This window comes from Canis lupus, chromosome 34 (assembly GCF_011100685.1).
Source record: "Canis lupus familiaris isolate Mischka breed German Shepherd chromosome 34, alternate assembly UU_Cfam_GSD_1.0, whole genome shotgun sequence".
NCBI classification, from domain to species: Eukaryota; Metazoa; Chordata; class Mammalia; order Carnivora; family Canidae; genus Canis; species Canis lupus.
Genome location: NC_049255.1, coordinates 36233113 through 36259442, shown reverse-complemented (window position 1 = coordinate 36259442; position 26330 = coordinate 36233113). Strand labels below are relative to the sequence as shown.

The window sequence follows — 26330 nt, the reverse complement described above, 5'->3', positions numbered from 1 at the left end:
TCTTTGCTGTTGAGTTGAATAAGTTCTTTATAGATCTTGGATACTAGCCCTTTATCTGATACGTCATTTGCAAATATCTTCTCCCATTCTGTAGGTTGTCTTTTAGTTTTGTTGACTGTTTCTTTTGCTGTGCAGAAGCTTTTTATCTTGATGAAGTCCCAATAGTTCATTTTTGCTTGTTTCTCTTGACTCAGAAACTTTAACTGCAGCTCCATCTGCTGGTGTGAATTAGAACCAGTTGCCTTTTAGTTTTCTTGATGGTTTCCTTCCCTAGGCAAAGCTTTTTATTTTGATGTAGTTAGTCCCAGTAGTTTATTTTTGTTTTTATTTCTCTTGCCTCAGGAGACCTATCTAGAAAAATGTTGCTAGGGCCAATGTAAAAAAAAAAAAAAAACTTCCTGTGTTCTCTTCTAGGATTTTTATGGCTTCGGGTCTCACATGTAAGTCTTTCATCCATTTTGAGTTTATTTTGGTGTAAGAAAGTTGGTTCAGTTTCATTCTTTTGCATGTAGCTGTCTGGTTTTCCCAACACCATTTGTTGAAGAGACTGTCTTTTTCCCATTGCATATTCTTTACTGCTTTGTCAAATGTTAATTGACTATATAATTGTGTATTTCTGGGTCTTCTTCTAATTGTTTTCCTGATCTATGTGTCTGTTTTTGTGCCAGTGCCATACTGTTTTGATTACTATAGCTTTATTAGTTGAAGTTGGGATTTGGGATACCTCCTATTTTGTTTTCCTTCTTCAGTATTGTTTTGGCTATTTGGGGTCTTTTGTGGCTCCATACAACTTTTAGGACTGTTTGTTCTAGCTCTGTGAAGAATGCTGTTGGTGTTTTGATATAAATTACATTAAATCTTTGATTAGTATAGACTTTTTAATAATATTTGTTCTTCCATCCATGAGCATGGAATGTATTTCCATTTCTTTGTGTCCCCTTGAATTTCTTTTATCAATGTTTTATAGTTTTCAGAGTATAGGTTATGTCTTCGGTTAAGTTTATTCCTAGGTATTATATTGTTTTTGATGCACTTGTAAATGGAATGGTTTTCTTAATTTCTCTTTCGACCACTTCATTTTTAGTGTGTAGAAATGCACCAGATTTCTGTACATTGATTTTTGTAACCTGTGACTTTACTGAATTCATTTTTCAGTTCTAGTAGTTTTTTAATGGAATCTTTGGGGTTTTCTATATATAGTATCTTATCATCAGCCCATGTGATAGTTTTACATCTTCTTTACTGATTTGGATGTCTTTTATTTTGTTTTCTTGTCTGATTGCTGTGGCTAGCTGTCTGAGTTCCAATCTATATTGAATAAAAGTAGTGAGAGTAGACATCTTTATGTCATTCCTGATCTTCAAGGAAAAGCTCTTTGCTTTTGCCATTGAATGTGATGTTAACTGTGAATTTTTCACAGATGGCCTTTATTATGTTGAGGTATGTTCTCTCTTAAACTTACTTTGTTGACAAGGTTTATTGTGAATGGATATTGAATCTTGTCAAATGCTTTCCTGCATTTATTGAAATGATCATACAGTTTTTATACTTTCACTTGTTAATGTGATGTATCATGATGATTGATTTGCAGTTATTAAATCATCCTTGCATCCTTGGAATAAGTCCCACTTGATTATGGTAAATGATTTTTTTAATATATTGTTAGATTTGGTTTGTTAATATTTTGTTGAGGACTTTTGCATCTATGTTCATCAGGGATATTGGCTTGTAGTTCTCTTTTTTGGTGGTGGCTTTGGTTTGGGTATTGGGGTAATGCTAGCCTCATAGAATATATTTGGAAGCTTTCCTTCCTCTTCTATTTTTGGGAACAGTTTGAAGAGAATAGGTATTAACTCTTTTTTAAATGTTTGGTAAAGTTTACCTGTGAATCCTTCCAGTCCTGAACTTTAATTTCTTAGTAGTTTCTTTTTTTAATTTTTTAAAAAAGATTTTATGTACTTATTCATGAGGGGGAGAGAGAGAGAGAGAGACAGAGAGACAGAGAGAGAGACAGAGAGAGAGGCAGAGGGAGAAGCAGGCTCCTACATGGGACTTGATCTGGGGTCTCCAGGATCACGCCCTGAGCTGAAGGCAGTGCTAAACCACTGAGCCACCCGGGCTGCTCAGTAGTTTCTTGATTACCAATTCAAATTGGTGCTTCAATATTGAGACTGATTTCATTATTGTTATGTAATGCACTTCTTTGTTTCTTGCTATAGTCTTTGTTTTAAAGTCTATTTTGCCTAATATAAGGGTTGCTACCCTGGCCTTTTTTTTTTTTTTTTTTCACTTCCATTTGCATGGTGAATGTTTTTCATCCCTTGGCAGTGGTCTGATTCTTATTTCAGTTCTCAAACTTTGGTATAACGTTTAGGATCAAATCCACACAAGGGCAGCATAGGAGTTAGCTACAAGTTCATAAACAATTTTATGCGCTTGCTTTCCTGAACTCTGCTTTCTCCATGATCTCGCCACTACTTTGGGTTCCCTATAGTTTTTTTTTTTTTTTTTTCATTCCTCTAGCTAGAAAGGTAGGGCTTTATTTTCCCTGCTCTGTGATATGCTTTATGCAATGATACTTGTGTCCAGAGCTAAACAATGGATATTTACACTGTCCTCTTGGAACCACAGCTTTTCTAGTTGGAGAGGAAAGTTCCAATCCCTCAGTGTTTCTGGTGCCTGTGAGCCTCTTGCTGCTACCCCATCACTGCCAGAAGATCCCATTGTTTCTCCTCAAGCCTGAAATAGAGCATTCCTACCTGAGTTCTCTCTCCCTGTGCCACTGCCCACTTCTGGGTTCTCCCTTCAGGCTGATGAATCAGATGGGAAAAAAATGGGAACATCCCCATTGGTTAGTATATCAAACTCTGTTCTTCCTGAATTCTCATGTATCTCTCCATTTATTTAAATCTTATTTTTTTTTATCAATGTTTTGTACTATTTTTTTGTTGTGTTTTGTTTTGTTTTGTACTTTTTATACTCAGTAGTCCCCCTTTATCCGTGGTTTTGCCTTCTGCAGTTTCAACTACTTGAGGTCAACCACAATCTAGAAGCAGAGGACCCTCCTTCTGACTCATTGTCAGAAGAGGAGTAATAGTCTGCCTAATGCCACATCCCAATGCCTACGTCATTCACTTTATCTTATCATGTAGGCATTTTATTATCTCACATCATCACCAGGAGAAGGGCGAGTACAGTACAATATAATATTTTGGGAAAGAGCAGCCATGTGAAATAAATTACAGTTTTATTTACAATTTTATTTATTTTACTTTTTATTACAGTTTTATTACAATCGTAATTGCTTAATTTTATTAGTATTGTTGTATTAGTATTGTTGTTAATCTCTTACTGTCCCTAATTTATAAATTAAACCTTGTCACTGGCATGTGTGTATGGGAGAAAACATAGTATATGTAAGATAAGCATATAAGGTTTAGTACTATCTGCAATTTCAGGCATCCACTGGGAGTCTTGGAATGTATGCCCCACAGATAAGGTGGTACTACTATACATGGTCTTGCCATATTTTGTTATTTATCACCAAGTAATTCATATTTTTTAAATGTTACTCTAAATGGTATTTTTTAAAATTTACATTCCAGTTTTTCAGTGCTGGCATATAGAAGCACAATTGATTTTTTTTTTGATCTTACATTATACAGCTTTGCTTAGTTCACTTATTGTGCTAGTAGCTTTATTGTAAATACCTTAGAATTTTCTCCAAAGATGATCATGTGATGTGTGAATGCCTTCCTAATTTGTATACCTTCTATTTTATGTTATTGCCTTATTGCTTTGCTGGGACCATCAGTAAATTGCTGAACAACAGTAATGAGAACGGACATCTATGCCTTGTACTTATTGTTGAGAGAAATCAGCATTCAGTTATTGTATTGTGCTTTAGTTAGGTTTCTTATAGGTGCCTTTTATTATTTTGAGGAAATTCCTTTCTACCTATACCTATAATTTGAGAGTTTTTGTTATAAATGGTATTGAATTTTGTCACATTTTTTTCTCTATTGATCTTTTTTTTTTTTTTTTTTTTTTTTTGGTTAATGTGAATCAAATTGATTTTTCAGGTTTTTTTTTTTAAGATTTTATTTATTCATGAGAGACATAGAGTGAGGCAGAGACACAGGCAGAGGGAGAAGCAGGCTTCCTGAGGGGAGCTGGATGTGGGACTCTATCCCAGAACCCTGGGATCTCCACAGGAGCCAATGGCAGACGCTTAACCACTGAGCCACCCAGGCGTCCCAATTTTCAACTTTTAAAGCAACCTTACATTCTTAGGATAACCTCACTTTGTTGTGAGATATTATCCTTTTTATAAGTTGTGTTGTTTTTTAAATTCTGAATTCAGTTTTTAATAGACATAGTACTAAAGTTTCAATTTCTTTCTACTTCTGTCTTGGTAACTTATTTCTTTCAAGGAAATTGTCCATTTTATCTAATCTTTTTCTTATAAGATTATTTATAATATATCCTTATTATCTAATATCATTTTAATATCTGCAAGCCCTGTAGTGATTTTTTTATTCATTTTTTATATCGATAACTTGTGCTGTTCCTTTTTTTTTACTAAGTTAACAGAATTTTTAGTTTTTTATCTTCCAATCCTTTCATATACATTTATTTTTAAAACCTGATATAGCATATATAAAATTACATATTTATCTATCTGAGAATATATTATATATTTTCAATGACCATGTGTTTAGTCACTTTTTTAAAACCACTTTATTGATTAGTGTGTGATTGTCATACAAAAAGAGCTGCACGTATTTAATATATACAACTTGATGAGTTTGGAGATAAGTATACATCTATGAAACCATCACTATAATCAATGCCATAAATATATCTATCAGCTTCAAAAGTTTCCTCCCATCTTCCTTATTTATTTTTATTTTTTTGTAATAAGAACATTTAACATAAGATCTACCATCTTAACAAATATTTAAGTATGCGATATAGTGTTAACTATAGGCACTATACTGTATAGTGGATCTCTAGGACTTACTTATCTTCCATAACTGAAACTTTGTACCCTTTGTTTAAGACCGTCTTGTTTCCTCCTTTCCCCAGGCCCTGGTACTACCACCTATGAATATTATTAGTATTTTTAATGCATTATCCTCAAAATTGAGGACCTCCGGAAAGCTATTTTAAGATCCTCCAAAATACCTAGTTCTGTATACAGGGTACACAATGCTTACAGATTAAATAAAGAATGATAAAGACTTAGTTGCCAAGTATAGATACAACCCTTGTTGTATTTAGTATCTATAATAAAATTACAACCCTTGTTTATCTATAATAAAATTGCCATGTGATCCAGCAATCCCACTTCAAGACATCTAACTAAGGGAATTGAAATCAAGATCTTGAAGAAATATATGCATTGTCATGCTTATTACAGCATTATTCAAAATGGCCAAGACATGGAAGCAACCTTTATCCATCAAGGGATGATGGATAAAAAAAGTTTTGTATTTACATTCAATAGAATATTGTTCAGCCTTAAGAAAGAAGGAAACCTGCTATTTGCAATAACATGCATGAACCTGGAGGACATTCTACTAAGTGAAATAAGATAGAGAAGAACAAATACTACACAATTCCACTTATACGAGGAATCTAGAATTATGAGACTCCTTTTTTTCTTTTTTTCATCTAGCTGGAAGTTTTCCTGTTTTATTAATCTTTTCAAAAAGCTAGTTTTGGTTTCATTGAGTTTTCCATGTTGTTTTTCTGTTTTAGATTACCGTGAATTCTTGTCTATTATCCTCTTCCTTCTTACTTCGGGTTTAGTTTGTTCTCTTTTCTTAAAGTTCTTATTTTATTTTATTTTTTAGTTATCTTTACACCCATTATGGGGCTTGAAACCATGACCCCAAGGTCAAGAGTCACCTGTTCTCCCAGCTGAGCCAGCCAGATACCCCTCTATTTTCTTATTCTTAATGTGAAGGCTCTGATCACTGATTTTAAATGTTGTCTTTCTTATAAAAACATTCAAAGCTATAAAATCTTGTAAGAGGAACATTTATGTAGAAGTACATGTTAATACCTCTGAAATCAGGATGCATCTTACTCTCAAGATCATTTCACAGCTATACTTATACTTTTTTTCTTCTCAGTGGCACAAACAGTAATGATGCATCTTATAAATATTAGTGTCCCAGATTCAATGAAATGTGTGGTTATTATACAATTCTTTTGAACTCTGCGTATCTAGTAGTTGCTTAGTGAAGATCCTCACATGATGCTTGTGAGTCATAACTCAAATGGTGACTTTCTCCTTGCCAGTGAGAGAGACATTGTTTATACTTTGTTTAAAGCATGAATTTTGATCTTTTATCTTTTTGTGTGTTATCCTCAAAACTGAGGGTTCCTCAAGAGCTATCTTCAGATCTTCCAAAGTATCTAGTAGAATATTCTGTACACAGTGTACACAATGCTTGTAGATTAAAGAATGATAAAGACTTCATTGCAAAATATAGCATTAACAGTGGCCCCCAAATGGAAGATCTCTGATTTTACAATTAATGTGTACATCAAAATATTGCAAGGGCCACCTGGGTGGCTCAGTCAGTTGAGCATCTGACTCCTGATTTTGGGTCAGGTCATGATCTCAGGATCCTGGGATCAAGCCCCATATGGGGCTCCATGCTCAGTAGGGAGTCTGCTTAAGGATTCTTTCCCTTTCTCCATACCCCCGCCAGAGCCACCCCCCCAAAAAATAAATCTTTTTTTAAAATTACAAATATCTATATGTTTTTAAATGTCTTTCACCTTCAGTGACCAACCAGTGCACAGCAATGTACTTTTCTACCTAAAAAAAACCCAAAAAACTCTTTTTAATTCATTTTAGATCTTTTGCTATCAATTGCTGCATTTTTTGTTTGTTTGTTTGGACATAGATTACTTTTGTGTTCCTTTTGCAATCTAAATTAAATGTGCAAGTATTTATAGTTCATACACTGCACTATTTGTTTTCTTATTTATGTTATCCAGTATGTGTTTAAGTACTTTATCTTTCAGGTTTTATTTCTCTTTAACTGAATGAAATAGAGTATAAAAAGATTTAAAAAATCTCTAACTTCTTAAAACTCTGTTGGTTTTACATGCTTGGAGGACTCCCTGGCAAGGCAGTATTCAGTCTAGAATTCTGAGGCTTTGGTCTTTGTATAGACTCCTGCCCCTTGGGTCTGGCATTTCAGCAGATAGAGTTTTCTTTTCTTTTTTGTTTTTAAAGATTTATTTATTTGAGAGACAGAAAGGGGGGAGGGGGAGTGCATAGGAAGGAGGGGCAGAGAAAATCTCAAGCAGACTCCCTGCTAAGTGTGGGGCCTGATGTGAGGCTCTATCTCAGGACCCTGAGAACATGAGCTGAACTGAAATCAAGAGTCAAACGTTTGACCCACTGAGCCACCCAGGCACCCCAAAATTTTCTTTATTGTTGTTTTTTGTTTGTTTTTCCTGTTTATAGGGGAGTTATATCTCATACAGATTTAAGTCAGAGGGATCCCTGGGTGGCTTGGATTTGGCTTTGGAGCCTGCCTTCGGCCCAGGGCGTGATCCTGGAGACCCGGGATTGAGTCCCACATCGGGCTCCCTGCATGGAGCCTGCTTCTCCCTCTGCCTGTGTCTCTGAGTGTGTCTCTGTGTGTGTCTCTGCCTCTCTCTCTGTTTCTCTGATAAATAAATGAAATCTTAAAAAAAAAAAAAAGATTTAAGTCAGATTCTGACTTTAGAACTCAACCCCAAGGGAAAAAAATGACTATACTATAATCTGAGCTGCCTATGGCACTGCCACAGAGAAGAGCCCAGGGATTCATTCTTACATTGGAAAAATTTCCTCTATCAGCAAACTTGCCTTCTTTCCTGCTCAGAAAGGCTTGGGGTCCTGTGGACACTGCTTGCTGGTATAGGAAGTCAGTGTTTCTGTTTTATCAATTAGAATACTCTGGCTTGGATTAACAGAATGCTCAACTAAATTTGGCTTAAAGAGTGAGGATTTATTTGTCTCATTTAATAAGAAATCCAAAGTTAGGCAGTCCTAAAGTTGGTGAATGGTCGAGTGATTTCAGGGTTCTGGTCTTCCCCTTAGACTTTCAATATGGCTATCCCTGTCTCAGCATTGTATCCTCCTACAGCATCTGTCCTACAGCCACTTTTCCTGGTTTGTGTGTTTGTGTTTGTGTGTGTGTTTGTGTGTGTGTGTGTGTGTGTGTGTGAGAGAGAGAGAGAGAGAGAGAGAGAGAGAGAGAGAGAGAAACAGGAAAAACTTTCACATTAACCCCATGTGGACCTCCTCACACATCTTATTGTCTAGGATGATGTCACATCATGTTCTAGGTGCACAGGAGGCCGGGAAAAGCATGTCTTTAGAATATTCACATGGTACAGTAAGAGGTAGGCTCTGATTATAGAAAGGAGGTGGAGAATGGCTGTTGGCTGGGCAATCAACAGTATCTGCATAGGTGTATATGTTTGCATGTGTGAGTAAGAGAGAAAGAAATCTCTTTTTTGTTCTTCTTGTTCTTTCTTCTTTCTTCTTCTTTCTTCTTCTTCTTCTTCTTTTTTTTTAATGGCTCAAGGCTCTTGTTCCCAACTAAAGTTGTATGTGAACTCATAGCAGAATTTTGACCTGCCACCCTGGGGGGTGGGCGGGTGGATGATGGCATTTGGGCTAAAATTGCCTTTGTTTCCTATGACACAATCAGAACTTTATGGTTTGTTTTAGTTTCTTAGAATTTTGGTTTTGTGATTTCAGGTTGAGCCCAGAAATCTTCCTGAAACGCCCAGTGGTTGAAGGAAATCGTTGGAGGTTGGACTGCATTCTTAAACGAAAAGCAGTACGTATTCCAAACACATGCTCATGTAATTTTTGAAATGTTTATTATCTCTGAAATGTCTTTCATACATAAGTATGACTGTTTTCTTTAGAGTTTGACAAAAAGTCAAATACATGATGTTTTCAAGTTTATTTGGTTCTGGTTTTTTTTCCTCTTACTCTTGGCTACATAAATATTTTCGCCTAACTCACAGTATGAATTATATTAGGAACTCTAATTTTTGATTTTTAATCAGTTATGGGCAGTTAATTTTATGGGCAAAAACATTGTAACAGGATTTTATTATTGAATAATAAAGGGTGAAATGAAATGTAACATTTTATTTTATTCATTATTCTGCCATTTGAGCAACAGATAAAGTTATGAGGAGAATGATTACAGTTAGAGGGGCCAAGCTAATGTAGAAGAGTGTCAAAGAGGAGGGACATTAAGAATTGGCTGTTTCTTTGGTTCCAGTTATGGGACAGTTCATGGTAAAAATGGGAAATTGTTTCCTCTCCAGTTGACCCTGTAGATTCTGGGTGAGCACTGAGTACATCCTTCTTGGTACAAAAAGTAAGTAACTGAAGCAGTATAGGCTCACCAATGACTACTTTACATTCGTATTTTTTAAAAGATTTTATTTACTTATTCATGAGAGACACAGAGAGAGAGAGAGAGGCAGAGACACAGGCAGAGGGAGAAGTAGGCTCCCCATGGGGAGCCCAATGTGGGAGTCGATCCCAGGACCCTGGGATCATGACCTGAGCCGAAGGCAGACGCTCAACTGCTGAGCCACCCAAGCATCCCTATATTCGTATTTCTAATGAATGTTATTATATAGCTGTCTCTCAACCAAATTAAATTAAGTTGAATTAGAATAGATCTGGATTTATTATTAATCATGTCCAAATTAGGAAGTGCTGACCTTTTTTACTATTAGTTGAAATTGTCTTAGTTTTTCTTATTCTATCATTAAACATTCTAGCATTTGTAGATCCTGGGTGGTGGGGAGTAGCGTTTTTTTGTTGTTGTTGTTGTTTGTTTTGTTTTGTTTGTTTGTTTGTTTTAGTTGTGACTCATTTCTTCTTTCCCATTCTCCACATTCCCCTTTCCTTTTCCCACTCATGAGTCTCCCTTCTTTTTTTTTTTTAAGATCTTATTTATTTATTCAAGACAGAGAGAGAGAGAGAGAAAGAGGCAGAGACACAGACAGAGGGAGAAATAGGCTCCATGCAGGGAGCCCGACTGGGACTCGATCCCGGGTCTCCAGGATCATACCCCTGGCTGAAGGCAGTGCCAAACTGCTGGGTCACTGGGGCTGACTGAGTCTCCCTTCTTTCAGTGTCTTTTTCCCATGCCTTGCTTTAAGATCTCTGAAGATATCCATAGACAGAGTCGAACCCCACTGCTAATACATTGATGGAAGAAGAAGCTGATAAACTTTATTTCAAACACATGTTCTGCCCAATAGCATCATCTTTGTGGCTAGTCTATTTCATTGTCTCAACAGAATTCCATTCGCAGGATTGGAAATTCTGATCCTGAAAAGCATGATTTGCATATTCGTTAAATAATTTAGCATAGAGTTATTGAGTGTCTCCTATGACCCAAGAACTACACTAATTACTAAAGATGCCATGTGTGTGAATAGGATTCCATCCCTGCCCATGGAGGGCTTGCTAAAGGACTCATGTCCTGGGTTCAGTCCTAGCCTTACCAAATTTCTATCTATATATTAAATGAGCTATAACTTTCTCTATGGTTCTGTCTGTGAAATGGCAACTTTCCCATCTGTCCTCAAGACTCCATTTCAGTTTGAGTGCCTGGGTGGCTCAGTTGGTTAAGCATCTGCCTTCAGTTCAGGTTGTGATCTCAGGGTCCTGGGATTGAGCCCCATGTCAGGCTCCTGTTCAGTGGGGAGTCTGCTTCTCCCTCTCCCTCTGCCCCTTCTTCTGCTCATGCGCTTGCTCTCTCGCTCCGTCTTGTTCTTTCTCTCTCATTCTCTCTCTCTCAAATAAATAAAATTGTAGTTAAGTTGTAGTTAAGTTGTTCCAATCTTGCCTAGCAGTTGTCAGCCATACTGGTAAATCCTCTTTATGGTACTTATCCAACACTTCACTGTTGTAGGTTTCAGTCAACATGAATTTGTTGAGCACCTACTATGTGCAGGGCCCTTGGCTTATCAAATGGGGATGTACATAAATAAAAGACACAATTCCTGACCTGAAAGAGCTTAAAACTCAAGAGTCAGCTGGGTACAGAGACAGTGCCAAGATTCAAAGGTGGGAGAGAGACCATTGGGTCAGTCTAGTGGGAAAGCCCCTCACAATATGAGGAATTTAGGGCATTTAGAATGGTCAAAAAAGTTTGAAACGAAAGGAAGAAGTGTCTAGGTGTAGAAAATGTGGTGAGGAAACATTCTGGAGGCAAGAATTCTGAAGGCTTGGTCAGTGATGGTAAAGTGACAAGGTTGATTATACCCGAGTGTTGGCTTAAGTAGGATGCCAGGTCAAGTTGGAAAGGTAGTTGCAACCAGATGTGGAGGCTTGGGGGCCAAGTCAGTGGTTTGGATTTTATGGAAGAAAGTGGGGGAACTACTGGGGAATGGGGCCTGGTAGAGGAAGGATGATCTGATCAAGATGGTGTGTTAAGAAGGTGAATCTGGCAGTGGGAGGAAGTGGGGATAATCCAGGCTCAAGGAGCTCAATTCTAGCTGACTTGAGTGTGAGGTGCCTACAGGCCATCTGAGTAAATCAGAAAGCTAGTAAATCCCTCTGGAGGTTGGTCTCCCTGTCATGGAGGCCTGGCCCTCCATGCCATGCTAGTTCTCATGTGTTTGCTTTCCCCTTAGGCTATTGGCCAATTCACATTTCTATCACTAGCATGGCTTTTCTTTGCTGTAATGGCCCATGAACCCTGGTGAGGTCCTCTAGGTGAACAGCATGGCCCAGTAAATATTATTGTGTGATAATGGTGCTTCTTTTTAATTTCATCTCCTTCATGAAACTTTAAATTTTTAGATTGTGCACAATGATTTTAAAAATTTCCTAAGGAAATAGTAATACTACTTAAAATATTAATTTCCTACTGGTATATTTGGCACAATTGCTCTTCCTTGATCTAGCTGTGCCATATTATTTTGGTCATAAATTTTTACCTCCTGGACCATTCTAAATTGATATTTTCTATGTCTATAATCACTACTTCACATAATTTAGTTTCTGAAAGCCACTACCTTCACAAAGTACTAGGTTGAAAATAACATTTATTCTCATGTTAATGAGTCCTGTGGTCCACAAGGCTGATTAAAATAAAGACTTTTTCTTTCTATCTCAGTGTGTAGATTTAAGGGGAGGAATTTAGTGTCTCTGCCTCATAGCCAAGATATAGGCAAACATTTCTTATAATGGCAGTTCTTAGGGAAGAAATACAATATTTTGTTTCTCTAGTGATAGCCAAGTTGGTGTTTTCCTATTTCTTTGGCCTTTTGATAAGCAGTGTTATCATTTAAAATAGTATAAGGCAACCTTGACTTACAGACTGATGACAAGTCAAGTCGGCATACCAGGGTTTGCCACAGATCTGCGTTTATTGCCCCAAGAGCTGAGATAACTTGCATCATAGTTATGACAACTGTATTCCTGTACCCACCGTGTATATTTCAGCCTTAGAAATATGTGATATTTCTGATGGGACTTATGTCAAAAGAATCTTCCAAATGCAGTAACCTGGAGGCTTAGAGAAAGGAGCTTAGGTCCTCAGGGGGGATGTTGTCGTCAGACAATTTCTTTCTGTCCTGGATCAGAAGGCACATTGTAGAGTTGCAGTCGGTGATCATCAGGAGGAAAAGATGTTCAGGTTTGTCAAATGAGGCAAATAATCACATCTTCAGGCAGAAAAATCAAACAAGATCTTATCAAAGTCCTGGACTAGAAGGGCCTTCTGGGAAGACGAGAATATGTTTTGAACCTTGAGGACTGTGCTTCAAATGGAACTGGTTAAAAAAAAAAAAAAAGGCATAGGAGCATTTGTGCTCTTTCACATGGCTTACATTTGAATGACAAGGATATGATTTCCTTTTGTCCTTTACTTTTCATTTTCCCAAAATATCGTGCCCTCTGGGGAAGTCCTTGCGAATGATAAAATTAGGGTAGTTCTTGGGATTGCATAAGTTAGGCAGTGGACAGACTTGGCTGCATTCAGAAAATATTTTGACTACTATACTTTGAATAATTAGAGAAAAATCTGGCTCAAAGTAGTCTCCTTGACTTCAACTATAAAGAATTCTTATTTTTTGTTGTCTTTACATGTGTTTTGCGTATGTAAAGCTCCTAAGAATTCCTACCGTGCATAGCATTATGTCTACTCTACTTGATTCAAAACTAATTAAAAAAGAGGACAGAGCTTTCATCTCTTAAAGCTCAGGTTTCATGAAGTTTATTCCATGTTTACACTGTGAAGTGAGTTCTGCTGACCTTTGGGTTACATGACTTCAGCAGAGATAAGAAACATGGCATCACGTAGCCCACTCCATGCCATCCATTTTCTACTTCCCCTATTAATACTTTTCTTCCTCTTCCCCAAGCAAAAAAATAGTTTCCCCTAGGGTCATGAAAAGGCATTGGTAAAACATTGGATGCTCCCAATGTGTATTTCAAATTACAGAATTAACATCAGTCCCTTTTTCTTTTCTAACTTGACTTTCATATTATGCAAGTATTTCCCACATTTTGTGTAAGTCTGCTTTATTATGACCTGCAAATGGCTTTGTTGCCAAGAAACATTTTTCCTTTGCCCTTTCTAGTTTTAGAGTTTATGATACTGTTGTAACACCCTGACCAAAGAAGAGGAATTTATTGTTTTATGATCATAGAAATCTTGTCACTAATTAACCACTCATTGTAATATAGGTGGAAGTAAATACTTGTAAACCAGACCACCTAAAATGAACTGTTTTCTTCAATTACTTCCTTATTCGTTCTTTGTATATATGCTAAAAAAGACTTTAAAGTCCTTTTACCCTGTTTCCTTTGGAGTTAATTTATTTCAATGAGAAAAGACAAAATATAGAAGAAAATGTCAGGCATTAATAGATGGATGGTAATAATGTAATCCATTACTGCTAACATCTCTATTATTTCAAAAAATCCATTAGTTAGGTAGGTAAATGGAAAACTATAAGATTTAGGCCAGTTTCTACTACTATCCTTCAAGAATAGTAATTTCATAAACCTGAGAAGCAGACTTTCATCCATTTAAAACAAATGAACCATGATGAAAGAAGTCAGGTATAACATTTTATAATTTAGGTTGCACTTTTGGGTTTTAAAGTTTATATTATATTTTTTGATGGGAGTCTATTTTTTTTTCACTGTTATCCAGAGCTGAATCCTGAAATATTTAAATAGAGTAAATATGAACAGTAGAGGTAAAAAACAATATTCTAGTTTTCATTTAAAGCCCTCCATCAGTGGTTTATTACAGAGCACTAAGTGGCCAAACTGTTAGAAGTTAATCTGCTCATTTCTTGTTTACACTTTTCACTTCCTATTTCTTTACTCCTATCTGCACTTACGTACTTGGTTGCAGTAATAGTTGCATAATAATGATTACTAATAAGCTAGTTCCAAAATTCAGCTGTTAACTAGAAATAAGATGACGTATATATTTTTATCCTATTTTTTTTAGTCAGAATGGATCTTATAGTACTCAAATTTCCTTAATGCAGCTTAAATACATGTATTTAGTATGTTCCTCAAAAAATGTATACACTTGTCACATGTTACACCAGGAAAACAGAATATTAGTATTTTGAGGTCATGTGTTCTTATAACAATTTGGGGGTCAGAACATGCTTCTTCATATTGGCAGACCAGTATTGGGGAACTATCTTTATATATTTGGCTTACTCTAAGATATTATATCCTGCAACCTACAAATATTAACTCCAATGTTATTTCACATTTTTATAGCATTGCAAAAGTAACCAGTTTTAATAAATTAGATGTGTTCAACCCACAGTTGACTTCTTAAATTAGTGACTCCAATTTCCATTATGAACTATGCCTAATTACCATGGATTGTTAATTTAAATTGTAACTAAATTGTTCTTTGCCACTATCGTTTTATTAGATGTGCCTGCATCTCTAATACTTTAGGAAGTACTGTATAATGGAAAAATTCTTGCCTTTTATCCCTAGGATATTAAATGCCAAGGTGTAGGCATTTTTAGACATTAATATGGATGTGGTATGTTTCAGAGTGCCTTCAAAGCTACTGGAGGTAGAAAACTCAAATTCAAATCTTGCAAACTGCAAAGGCAATACTGAGAATGCAAACCTAAAAAAGTAAAAAGGGTCATACGATAAGCGGGGGGTAAATAAAATAAGAGTTTCCTGGAGGACTACATTTTGAACTCTGTGTTGGAGAGGGAACCATGTGAATGGCCAGAGAAAAGACGAAGGACATTCAGGTGGGGGGCAGTTGAGTACAGGTTAAACCTTATCATTACCCAGAACTAGAGGAGAAAATACTAGTTTGTTTGTTTGTTTGTTTGTTTTTAGACAACCAGCTGTCAGACATTGTCTTTTTCATAGTTAATGTTAATAAAAATTGTTATCTGCATAGCATGTTAAAGTTTATCAGGCACTTTTGATTTAATTTGACCCTCACAATGGCCTTGTCTATCAAGTCCAAGGTCTAAGGCTGGATCAATGTTAATAGTGTGCTGTTGTTAAAACTCAGGCATTTTTTAATGTTAAAGAAACCGACTTCCAAAGAAGTCATTTCAGAAACAGATATTAATGTTGTAATTGCGGGTTAAGAGAATGAATCGGTATATTCATCTTTTGGAGATTAAGAAATAGGTTTTTCATCTAAATATTTTTAATGAAGAAAAATTCTATTAAAACACTCCAGGAACATTTAAGGGATATTTAGTATAATTTATTGCATCAGAGTTTTGTGTCAAACTAATTGAAGTATAATAAAAGCAAACCAGAAACTCTAATCCTGTAACATGAATCAGGCCAAAACTTTCCTCAATGATAAGTGTTAGAAAATGTTCAGAGTGTAAGATCATCAGACACTTTTAGCAGATGAGGTTACTATTTCAGCCTTTCGGCTGTAATTCATCAAATATTGACACTATCTCTTGGTATGACAAGTTATAGGATTAGAAAGGAGATAAATTTTTATTTTTGATATTTGTATCTTAAAATACACTTATATTTCACCTTCTTGTATTGCATTTTTCATTAACTATTTTATTCTTGTTTGTGGAAGAAAGTTTATAATATGCAGGAAGGAAAAAGAGAAAAATCATAACCTACTTTTAGAAATTCTCATTCCTCTTTGTGTTTTCTCTTGTAACAGCAACAGGGAGTGAGAATCTTTGTAATGCTCTACAAAGAGGTGGAACTTGCTCTTGGAATCAACAGTGAATACAGCAAGAGGACTTTGATGCGTCTACACCCCAACATAAAGGTATTAAATTCATCCTTTTGAACAATAGTTCTTCTTTATTATTCTGAGGTTTTTCAGATGTGTTTTGCCTTAAGCAGTGTAATCTGTTGAATTCCCTAATATATATTTTGAATAAATAGCATTATATCCTTCCTAGAAATAAAACAAAATATTCTAGTTTCTTATACTTCTGATATTGATGAAGTCAGCAGAGTTCATATTTCTGTTTCTCTTACCCTGATAATTTAGCCAAGAACACACCTTCTGGAATTGTTTTAATATTCAGGCACTCTGCCAAGTTCCCATGCTCCTCATTTAGATTATCCTGGAAGCTTTTAGATATGGTCTCCTTGTGACATCCCTTGAATGCTGATAGCAACAGAGAGCTCCTCTAGGATTTAAGAAGTTTTTTCTTAATAGTGTATTGTGTAAAAAACTAATAAAGTAAATAAACACAATAATAATAAACTTGAAAAAAGCTATTTGATACTTACCAAAGATTTAAGGCCTATTGATAGTTCTTGCTCAGTCATTGAGATATGTCAAAGCAATGAATTAATAAATCTCTAGCAGGCTTAAAGTGTTTAACAATCATATATTTTATTTGGCTAAAAAAAGATGTTCCATGTAGATAGTAATCTAAAGAAAGCAGGAGTGGCTGTACTAATATTATATGAAATTGACTTTTTTTTATTAAATTGACTTTAAGTAGAAAAAGTTTATAGAAAACAAGGAAGGATATCATACATTAGTAAAAGTTTCAATGCAGCAAGAAGATATAGCAATTATGAACATGCGCCTACTTAATAATGACGGTCACAATATATAAACCAAATATTGACAGATTTAAAGGGGAGAATAGACAGTTCTACAACAATAGTTGGACACTATAATATCCCACTCTCAATAATGATTGGTATGGACATACAGTGGAATATATTTCAGTCTTAAAAAGGAAGGAAATTCTTTTTTTTTTTAAATGCAACTCATTCATAATCCCTCACCTAGAAAAAAAAATCACTATTCATATTTTGGTGCAATTTTTCCCCAGGTCTTCTTCCCCCCTACACATGCACCTGCATACACGCACACATTTCTATTTATAGAATTGGATTATACCACACATGCTCTTTGGAAACCTTTGTTTTCACTTAAAATGCATAGAGCAATTATTTAAGTTTATCAACATCCTCCTTCCTTTTAAATGGCTACTGATCTCCACTGTAATGGTAGGCCATGATATTCAGCTTCTACGGTGGTGGTTTCCAGTTTTTTTTTTTCCATCATCAAAAGTGCTCCTGTCTTGTCCCACCATTTCCTGTGCCTCTGTCAGACTATTTGCTTGCAAGTAGAGTTGCTAAACAGCAGGTTATACACACACTAAGAGTTACTGGGGTGTACTGCCAAGTTGCCCAACCAAAGGGCATTACCAGCCTTTATTACTTTGAGAAGAGAGTGAGAGCATCTGTCTCTCCCCATCCTCATTTTCACAAGGTATCATTAAAAAAAAAAAAATTGTTAATGCCGTTAAAGATTGTGAGGCTGGAGGTTAGTGTCTTGAACCCAGCACAGCACTTCTCAGGCAGAAAAGGTTCAGGCAGGGGGTGTATTTAGAGCCCTCACAGATGGATTTGGGGGAAGCAAATCACATATAGGAGAATGCCTTTAACGTATGGGCAATGGCAGTGACTGGGAGGTTCTCTCTGTCAGTTTTAATGTGTAGACTCCAGAGACAGCTTCAGCCATCAGCACTGACACTTTAAAGAGGAGTTGACACTGGTAGTAGGGGAAACATGGTCGCACATGGAAAGGAAGCCCCACACTGCCTTCCCTTACTCCTCTTCCTGGTGATTCCAAGCAAAGGCCCAGCGTTTTGACTCTGTTATAAAAATGATTCTGGCTTTTTTAAATTATTATTATTGGAGTTCAATTTGCCAACATATAGCACAACACCCAGTGCTCATCCCATCAAGTGCCCCCTCAGTGCCCATCACCCAGTCACCCCCACCCCCCCACCCCCCGCCCACCCCCAACAGGAAGGAAATTCTGACATACACTAAAACATAGATGAACCTTGAAGACATTATTCTATATGAACTAAGCCAATCACAGGAAGGCAAATATTGTATGGTTCTATTTATATATATAAGTCCAAGTCAGAGACAGAGTAGAATGGTGTTTCTAGGGGTTGCAGGAAGGACAGAATGGGGAGTTATTGTTCAATGGGTATAGAGGTTTGCAAAACAAAGGGTTCTGGAGATAGTGGTGATGATCAAACGATATGAATGTACTTTATGCCACTGTACTGTACATTTAAAAATGGTTAATATGGTAAATTTTATGTGTATTTTACCACACATAAAAGAAGTAGGTTACTAAAAAAAGTAGTCTCAAAATTTTTTGGAATGTTTCTACTTAGAAGATCTACAAAAACAGGTCAGTCTGGGATCATTTAAAAAGAATTCTGTTTGAAAGCAGGAGGATAATATCTTCTAAAAATATCTTTCAAATCAAGAACTGACAAAGTATGCATATCCCTATATCCATATGCTTGCCATTTTAATTCAATGGCTGCCAAAATATCAATATACCTATTAAAAATTTTGTCAGAGATAGATGTTGGTTAAACATTTTTTGAGTTTTTTTGTTTTTAAAATAATATCAGGTGTAATGGAATTCTTTAAAGTGGAAAAAAGAATCAGCTTATGTCGAGCTGACTTACTGAACTATATGGCCAAATTACTAGCTAAATGGCAGCTGCCCCAAAATGTGGTATGGGGTGGTGCTGGTGGAGAGGCTTAAAAAGTAACTGAAAGTCTTCCTCTTCTAAATACTGAGAGTGAAATTAGAACTTTGGTGTATACATAGCACATTTTGGTATTTGAATTCTAGAGAATGCTATTCAGGGGAGAATGGCTAAAATTGACAACTGAGGAAACAACAGTTGTTGGCGAGGATGCGGATAAAGGGGAACCCTCTTACACTGTTGGTGGGAATGCAAACTGGTGCAGCCACTCTGGAAAACAGTATGGGGGTTTCTCAAGAAGTTAAAAATAGAGCTACCCTGAGATCCAGCAATTGCACTACGAGGTATTTATCCAAAGGATACAAAAATACAAAAATAGTGATTTGAAAGGGCACATGCACCCCAATGTTTATAGCAGCAATGTCCACAATAGCCAAAATATGGAAAGAGCCTAAATGTCCACCAACTGATGAATAGATACAGAAGAAGTGGTGTGTGTGATGTATGTGTGTGTGTGTGTGTATATATATATATATATATATATATATATATATATGAATATGACTCAGCCATCACAAAGAATGAAATCTTGCCATTTGCAACAACATGGATGGAACTAGAGTATATTATCCTAAGTGAAATAAGTCAGTCAGAGAAAGACAAGTACCATGTGATTTCACTCATATGTGGAATTTAAGAAACAAAAACAGATGAACACAGGGAAGGAAAAATAAAGTCAGATAAAGACAGGGAGGCAAAAAAAGAAAAAAAAAACAGGGACGCAAACAGTAAGAGGCTCTTATCCATAGGAAACAAACTGAGGGTTGCTGGAGGGGAGGGGGTGGGGGGACGGGCTAACTGGATGATGGGCTCTAAGGAGGGCACGTGATGTAATGAGCACTGGGTGTTATATACAAGTAGCGAATTACTAAATTCTACCCTTGAAACTAATACTACACTAAATGTTAACTAACTTGAATTTAAATGAAGTCTTGAAAGAGGACCAAAGCAGAACAGGGAGGGAGGGAGGGAAGAAAGGAAGGAAGGAAGGAAGGAAGGAAGGAAGGAAGGAAGGAAGGAAGGAAGGAAGGAAGGAAGGAAGGAAAGGAAGGAAAGGAAGGAAGGAAGGAAGGAAGGAAGAAAGAAAAAAGAAAGAAAAAGAAAATGCTATTCAAGGGAGAAGACAGATCTGTTTTATTACAAAATGAAGGACACTTTAAAAAGTGCATCACCTGTGGGTGTTTCTTTTCCCTCCCAAGGTGATGAGGCACCCAGATCATGTGTCATCCAGCGTGTATCTGTGGGCTCATCATGAGAAAATTGTGGTCATCGACCAGTCAGTGGCCTTTGTGGGTGGGATCGACCTGGCCTATGGAAGGTGGGATGATAACGAACACAGACTCACGGACGTGGGCAGTGTGAAGCGTGTCACCGGAGGACCGTCGTCTCTGGGTTCTTTCACAGTAAGTGGATTTCACCTCTATGGAACTGCATAGAAGGGACATGATTTGCATACCTATGCGTTAATAGCGGGACTGACTGGTTGGTCGAATGAGGGGTGGCGTATCCCTGTATGAGCAGACCTGTTTTCAAACACCACCTGGCAAGTCTGTAACATCGCATCTCTTATTCTCAGTTTCTTCTCTTGTAAGAGAAAAGAGATCCAATAGCGTGTTTGATAGCTCAGAGCAGCTCCTTTGTTTTCCATTTAAAGAAAAGGCTCATTTCTCGTGTGGAAAAAAGGTTCATAAACAAAAATATGTGTCGATTGGGCTTTACGTTAAACAAGCAGACTTATTCCAAGCACCTGCTGAGCCTTTTGAAATCTTCCTACTTAAAGACGTGCAAAAATAGGGCAGGAGTCATGGAGGGGCTTCTTTTGAATGCAGGAAGTTAATAACTTCTCGAAGTACCTTTCACATCAGGAGCTGCCAAGACACCCATACGCCCGTATCCACACGCAGTGCTGACTTGTTTCAACCCTAACGGTGGCCAACATATCAATACACTTATTACAATTTTGATGGGCTCATCTCTTTTTACTGCTGGATATGTGACCTTTCTGGAAAGAAAGAGTTGGTGAATAAGTAGCTGGGAAAATAATTAACAGAAAAAGCATTTATCAGAGGCAGAAGTTCGGTAGCTCAACGGTGACTATAACTCACGTAATTGTGTTTGGAATAAAAAGGTTAGTAGGGATGAAATTTCAAGAATTTGGCCTACTGAAGGAGGAGCTACAATGGAACGCCTGGTATCCCTGTGCTAGCCCTGACCCGGCTCCTAGGAATCCTCCACTGCCCTGTGGCTGACCTCACCCAGTATTGTGTGTCGGTTAGAGGGCCTCTGTCATGTGTGAACTTTACACTTCAGCTCAGCTGGAATTAAAGGATCGCATTGCAGCATACCTTACGCAGTGTCTTTTTTTTTTTTTTTTTAAAATAATTTTCTCAGGCTGAAACAACGGAGTCCATGGAATCCCTAAGCCTGAAAAATGAAAAGGAATCTAGTAAAAATGTGCCCACCTCGAAGAGTGTTGATGATATGGATTCAAAGCTGAAAGGAATAGGAAAGTCCAGAAAATTCTCTAAATTTAGCCTCTACAGGCAGCTCCACAGGCATCACCTGCACAATGTAGACAGCATCAGCAGCATTGGCAGCGCCTCCAGTAAGTCTTCCTTTGCCAGGATGTATCTCAATAATTCTGTCCTGGACCCTGTGTTTACCAGTCTTTAAAACCCATCTTCCTGGAATGGAGTCATAGGAGCGATGCTGACAGGTGGCTATATGGCCCTAGTCAATATCCTGCCATTTTGAGGCTTGGTTGGCCTCATTTAGAACAAATTGTTTTATTCACATACGTAGTCATCACGACCCCAATTCATACTTCTGATGGTAGCAGGATGACTAAGCGTTTCCAAAATAATGCCAAGTCACGAAGAGAAAAGCATTAGGTGTCCTTCACTTCTCAGGGAAGAAATTTCATTTCTCTTCCTATCCAGTGATACATGAAGCTTTTATCTTTAAACATTAGATTTTCTACATCTTATAAATTTGCTGTTCTTTCCAAATCTGTCTTAGAGCTCTGCGGTTTTCTGTTGCACAGAATTTATGACTGATTTTATAGACTTGCCTCATTTAAAAAATGATCGAGGCTGCTCTTCAGTTTAGAAAACTTGATGTATATGTATTTCTCTGTGTAGAAAAAAAAAAAAAGAACTCTCAACTTTCTCCAGGTTATTGTAATCACTGTAGAAGTCGTCAGAATTTAATCCATGGTTTAAAACCCCACCTGAAACTCTTTCGCTCTTCCAGTAAGTCTGAGCAGGGGCTCCCTAGACCTGACACGGGTAAGTGATGTGTGAAGCAGCAAAATGTCCTTAGGCTTCCGCTTTTGCTGCATGAGCCGAGTGTGTTTCTGGATTGGCTTCCTGTTTGCACAGTTTTCACGCCACACGTATTACTAGAAATTGTAACCTGATGGGCTTTTGTAAGAACTACGTGTTTGAATGAGTTACTCAGGACCTAACGTGGGGTGGCGGGGATGAAGAGGACTTTGGCCTTGGATCGCATCAAGGGATGAGTAACAATCGCAAAGTCTGGCAGCCACAGGAAAATCCTAAGCTAGTTTATCATGTGCGGACTGCCTGTTAGGACCCTGAGCACTGGTGGTGCTTGGGAGTCGTAGTGTTATCTCCCTCTCTGCCGATCAGGAAACTGAGGGTCAGAGATGATAAGGAACTTGCACAGTGGTGTTCCGGTTTATCAGCCTCCCAGAGCTCACAAGGCAGATTTGTGAGTCAGCAGAAATGCGAATTACTGCATCACAAGCGTTTGGCCGAATTCCAAGGCCAGGGTTCTAGTGTGCTATTTAGAAGACTGAGGCAGAGCCCAGCTGCAGGGGCTGGATGTGAGTCACATGGGGGACCTTGGTGTTTCTCGGGGTCTGAGAAGAACCCTCAGTAGGTGGGCCCTGGGCCCTCCCACCTCTATTGGTTCTTGCTCCAACCAGAGAAATCCTGCATATATGGAAGTTCCATGTGAATTTGTGTTGAAAAAAAAAAAAAGAGTAACATTCTACTATATTCTATATTCTATAAAAGGAATTTAAAGAGCACAGCTCTACGTTTAAGTTGTGTAATGACTTAAACTTATAGTGTCTCATAGGACTTGAAACCCGAATTAAACATAGAGTAGCTCTTCATGAGAAATCTGAAGCTGAGTATTTGCTTGAGTTAATAACTTCCTTTCCTGAGGCTATAAACTGGGTTAACTTCTTTGCAGCCTTAGTTTCACCTTAACGCAAAAGACCATGATGGTGAAGTTGGTTAAGCGTCCAAGTCTTGATTTCAGCCCCGGTCATGGTCATGGTCATGGTCATGGTCATGGGATCAAGCTCTGCACTGAGCCCCATGTCTGGGCTTCATGCTCAGTGTTTGAAATTTTTTTTCTCTCCTTCTCCACCCCCCCCTGTTCACTCTCTTTCTCAAATAAATAAATCATTAAAAATAAAGACCACAATGAACTGGGCTTCTAGTGAACCTTACTGGTGTATAGAAATCAGTGTGTAGCGTGCATGCAAGATCACTATGGGTTAATTAGAAATAGCACTAAAATCAGTTCATATGGAATGTAATTAGTAATCACGACACATTTCTGTAATATATATATTCAAAATCATTCAGCCATTCTTCAAGATTTTTTTTTCTTTCAAAATGATGTTGCAAGAGGGAGAATTTTAAGTTGCAGTGGCTTTGCCTGATGACTGTTAGCTTTAAACAGTTGACTTTTTCTCCTCTTATACTCGACAACTGTTTGCTGATATTTCTTTTGAAGCAAGATTAACTAAATGGCTGAGGGGAGGAAATCATTTCTGCAATTTAGCTGAGACAGTGTTCCAGTCCCAGATATCTAATCATAAGGGATAAAGAACAGTAGGTTAAAGCGTGTCTAAACACAGTTCTCAGGGATTCAACAGTATAAGATACAGAAGGCTTATTTTCTCTTGTCAAAGAGTTAATTGTCTAATAGGTAAGCATTGGGTTTAAATGTTTCACTGACCTAGTGCCTTAGTAATTCAGCAGGGGGGAGATACGCCTACAGGTAAGGGTTGCCAATAAAGCCTTGTCCATAAATGTAAAGCCCAATTCACAATTCTAAAATCCGACTTTCAAAAATCAGGTTTTTTGTTTTTTTTTTTAAATATAACTCATTGAGAACATATTTTGGAAGTGGCCTTGAATATAGGCAAAGATTTAGTAGATAGAGCCTAAAATGGGGAAAAAAAAAAAAACGGGCATCCAGGTAGATGTTACATCTTAAGGCACCTGAATGGGAAATGCCAAAAAAATGTGTATTTCAGTGTCTCAGACATAGGTGTGGAGTATGTAAATACCTAGAGGTCTGCTGTTTCTTATCGAAACTCCTAGGGATCAGATGTGCTTCAGAAATGAGAGGATTCTGGATTTTAGAAAGGTAATGCAAAACCTATAATATTATACTGCTTGCAGGGTCCAGGAAATACCCTGTAAGCAAATCGTTTATATTTGTGCAACAGCAGATGGGCTAAACAAAGATATAACCTTTCGTCAGTTTAGGTCAGATTTTACTAACAAATGAGCTGTAAGAAAACGTTTGACGTTTCAGAGCTTTTGGGTTTTAGAATTATGGTTAAGGTGTTAGTAAATTTGTGTACAGGTTGGGTTGGTGGGATAAATCTGCACCTGTATTGGGAGGGTCTTGAAAATCAGGTTGCGACATTGAGCTTCACCCACTAGATGTTGGAGAATTCCTGGGCGGGGGGGGTGGTGAGGGGTAGGGGTTGGAGAGGATGGGCGGTGGGGGGGATGGAGAGGTTAAGGGTGGTGTTGTACTAAGTTACATTAGAGACACACGGAGTCCAACTAGCTTGTCCCAAGAATGAAGTGAACAAAACAAACTTTTTCCAAAGACGGAATCCGCAGAATTTCAATGGGATTTGAGAAATGGCCGTCAGGAGGTAGGTGGGGAAGATCAAAAAGAAGGAAAGAGAGGGAGCCAACATTGATTTGGAGCTTTGAGCTTGAGTGACAATGAACGGAAAGCAGAAATCAAGGACATCAAGGGAAGGCTTGGTTCTGTGAGGATACTAGTGATTCTAGTGTCAAACACGTGATTTTAAGTGCTGGTGGGACAAGTAGGTGGACATGGCCGAGTGAGGCCCTGGGCCTGGCTGTACGTCTTAGAGCCACAGGAGAATCTGGTGCTAGAGGGGCACGGTTAGGAGAAGGTCAGGAGAACTTTGTTGGGGAGGAGGCACCAGGAAAGAAGGCACCCCCCCAAGAAGGGGGGTTGGAGTAATGGTGCGGAGGATGCAGGCCTGGGCTGTGGATGGATGAGGATGGCAGGAAACTGGCATGAGCCCGCGCCAAAGACGAGGCAGGTGCACTGATGAATCCCTGGGAGCCAGATGCAGACTCAGGAGGGGCCCCGCAGATCGGCGTCGTGGGGGTGAAAAGCCTCTCTTCGGCTGATAGCTGCTCCTGCGCTTTTGAGCAGTGATCCCAGTAACTAGGGGTCCTGGGCTCCATTGCCTTAATATTTGATTTGTTCTGAGGAAGACCTTGATTTAGTTGAGATAACTTAGGTCAAGATTATTTAGACTGAAACCAAAACCATGTCTGAATTATGAGCAGCTTGAATCCAATTAGTACCAACATAGTTTTTTGAGACGAGAATTTTGTGTTTTGCTTTTCTTATCCTAACTGGTAGGTGAAAGTTAATTTTTACACAAACATATGTATGTAGACGTAAAGCTCTAGCCTGTATGTATAATCTATTATCTTACATATATATATATTTTTAAATGTTGGAATCTGACCCTTATTTATCTCATTCTATTTCCTTTTTTTCTCTCTCTTTAAAAATGCGAAGTGCCATGCTCACTATAAAGATTTGACTGGTGAGCAAACAGATGACCAGTACTTTGGCCTCTCAGTCTTAATGCAGCAGGAACATAAACCCCTGGGAGAAGTCAACAGAATTCTATTTTTAACGTGGCTGAGTTTTGTTAATAATTACCACTTTAAAGGGCACCTGGGTAGCTCAGTTGGTTGAACATCTGACTCTTGGTTTCAGCTGGGGTCATGGTTTTCAGGGTCCTGGGATGGACCTGGTGTCAGGCTCTGGGGTCAGGGCAGAGTCTGCTTCGCGTTCTTTTTCTCTCTTTCCCTCTAGCCCTTCCCCTGCTTACATGTGCACGCACACTCTAAAATGAATGAATGAATGATGAATAAAGTCTT

General features: G+C 37.8%; 1 protein-coding gene across 8 annotated transcripts in view; it reads left to right on the top strand.

The window, feature by feature from the left end:
* The window catches only part of PLD1 (phospholipase D1), a 204828-nt gene that overhangs the window by 111338 nt on the left and 67160 nt on the right, over nt 1–26330 (top strand). For 6 of the 8 annotated variants that reach the window (XM_038583904.1, XM_038583901.1, XM_038583903.1 and 3 more), the window contains exons 12-16: nt 8780–8861; nt 16218–16328; nt 20313–20516; nt 21505–21718; nt 22287–22400. In XM_038583904.1, coding sequence (XP_038439832.1) covers nt 8780–8861; nt 16218–16328; nt 20313–20516; nt 21505–21718; nt 22287–22400 — 725 coding nt within the window. The remainder of the gene's footprint in view (nt 1–8779; nt 8862–16217; nt 16329–20312; nt 20517–21504; nt 21719–22286; nt 22401–26330) is intronic. The other 2 variants (XM_038583905.1, XM_038583907.1) reach the window with 1 other exon arrangement.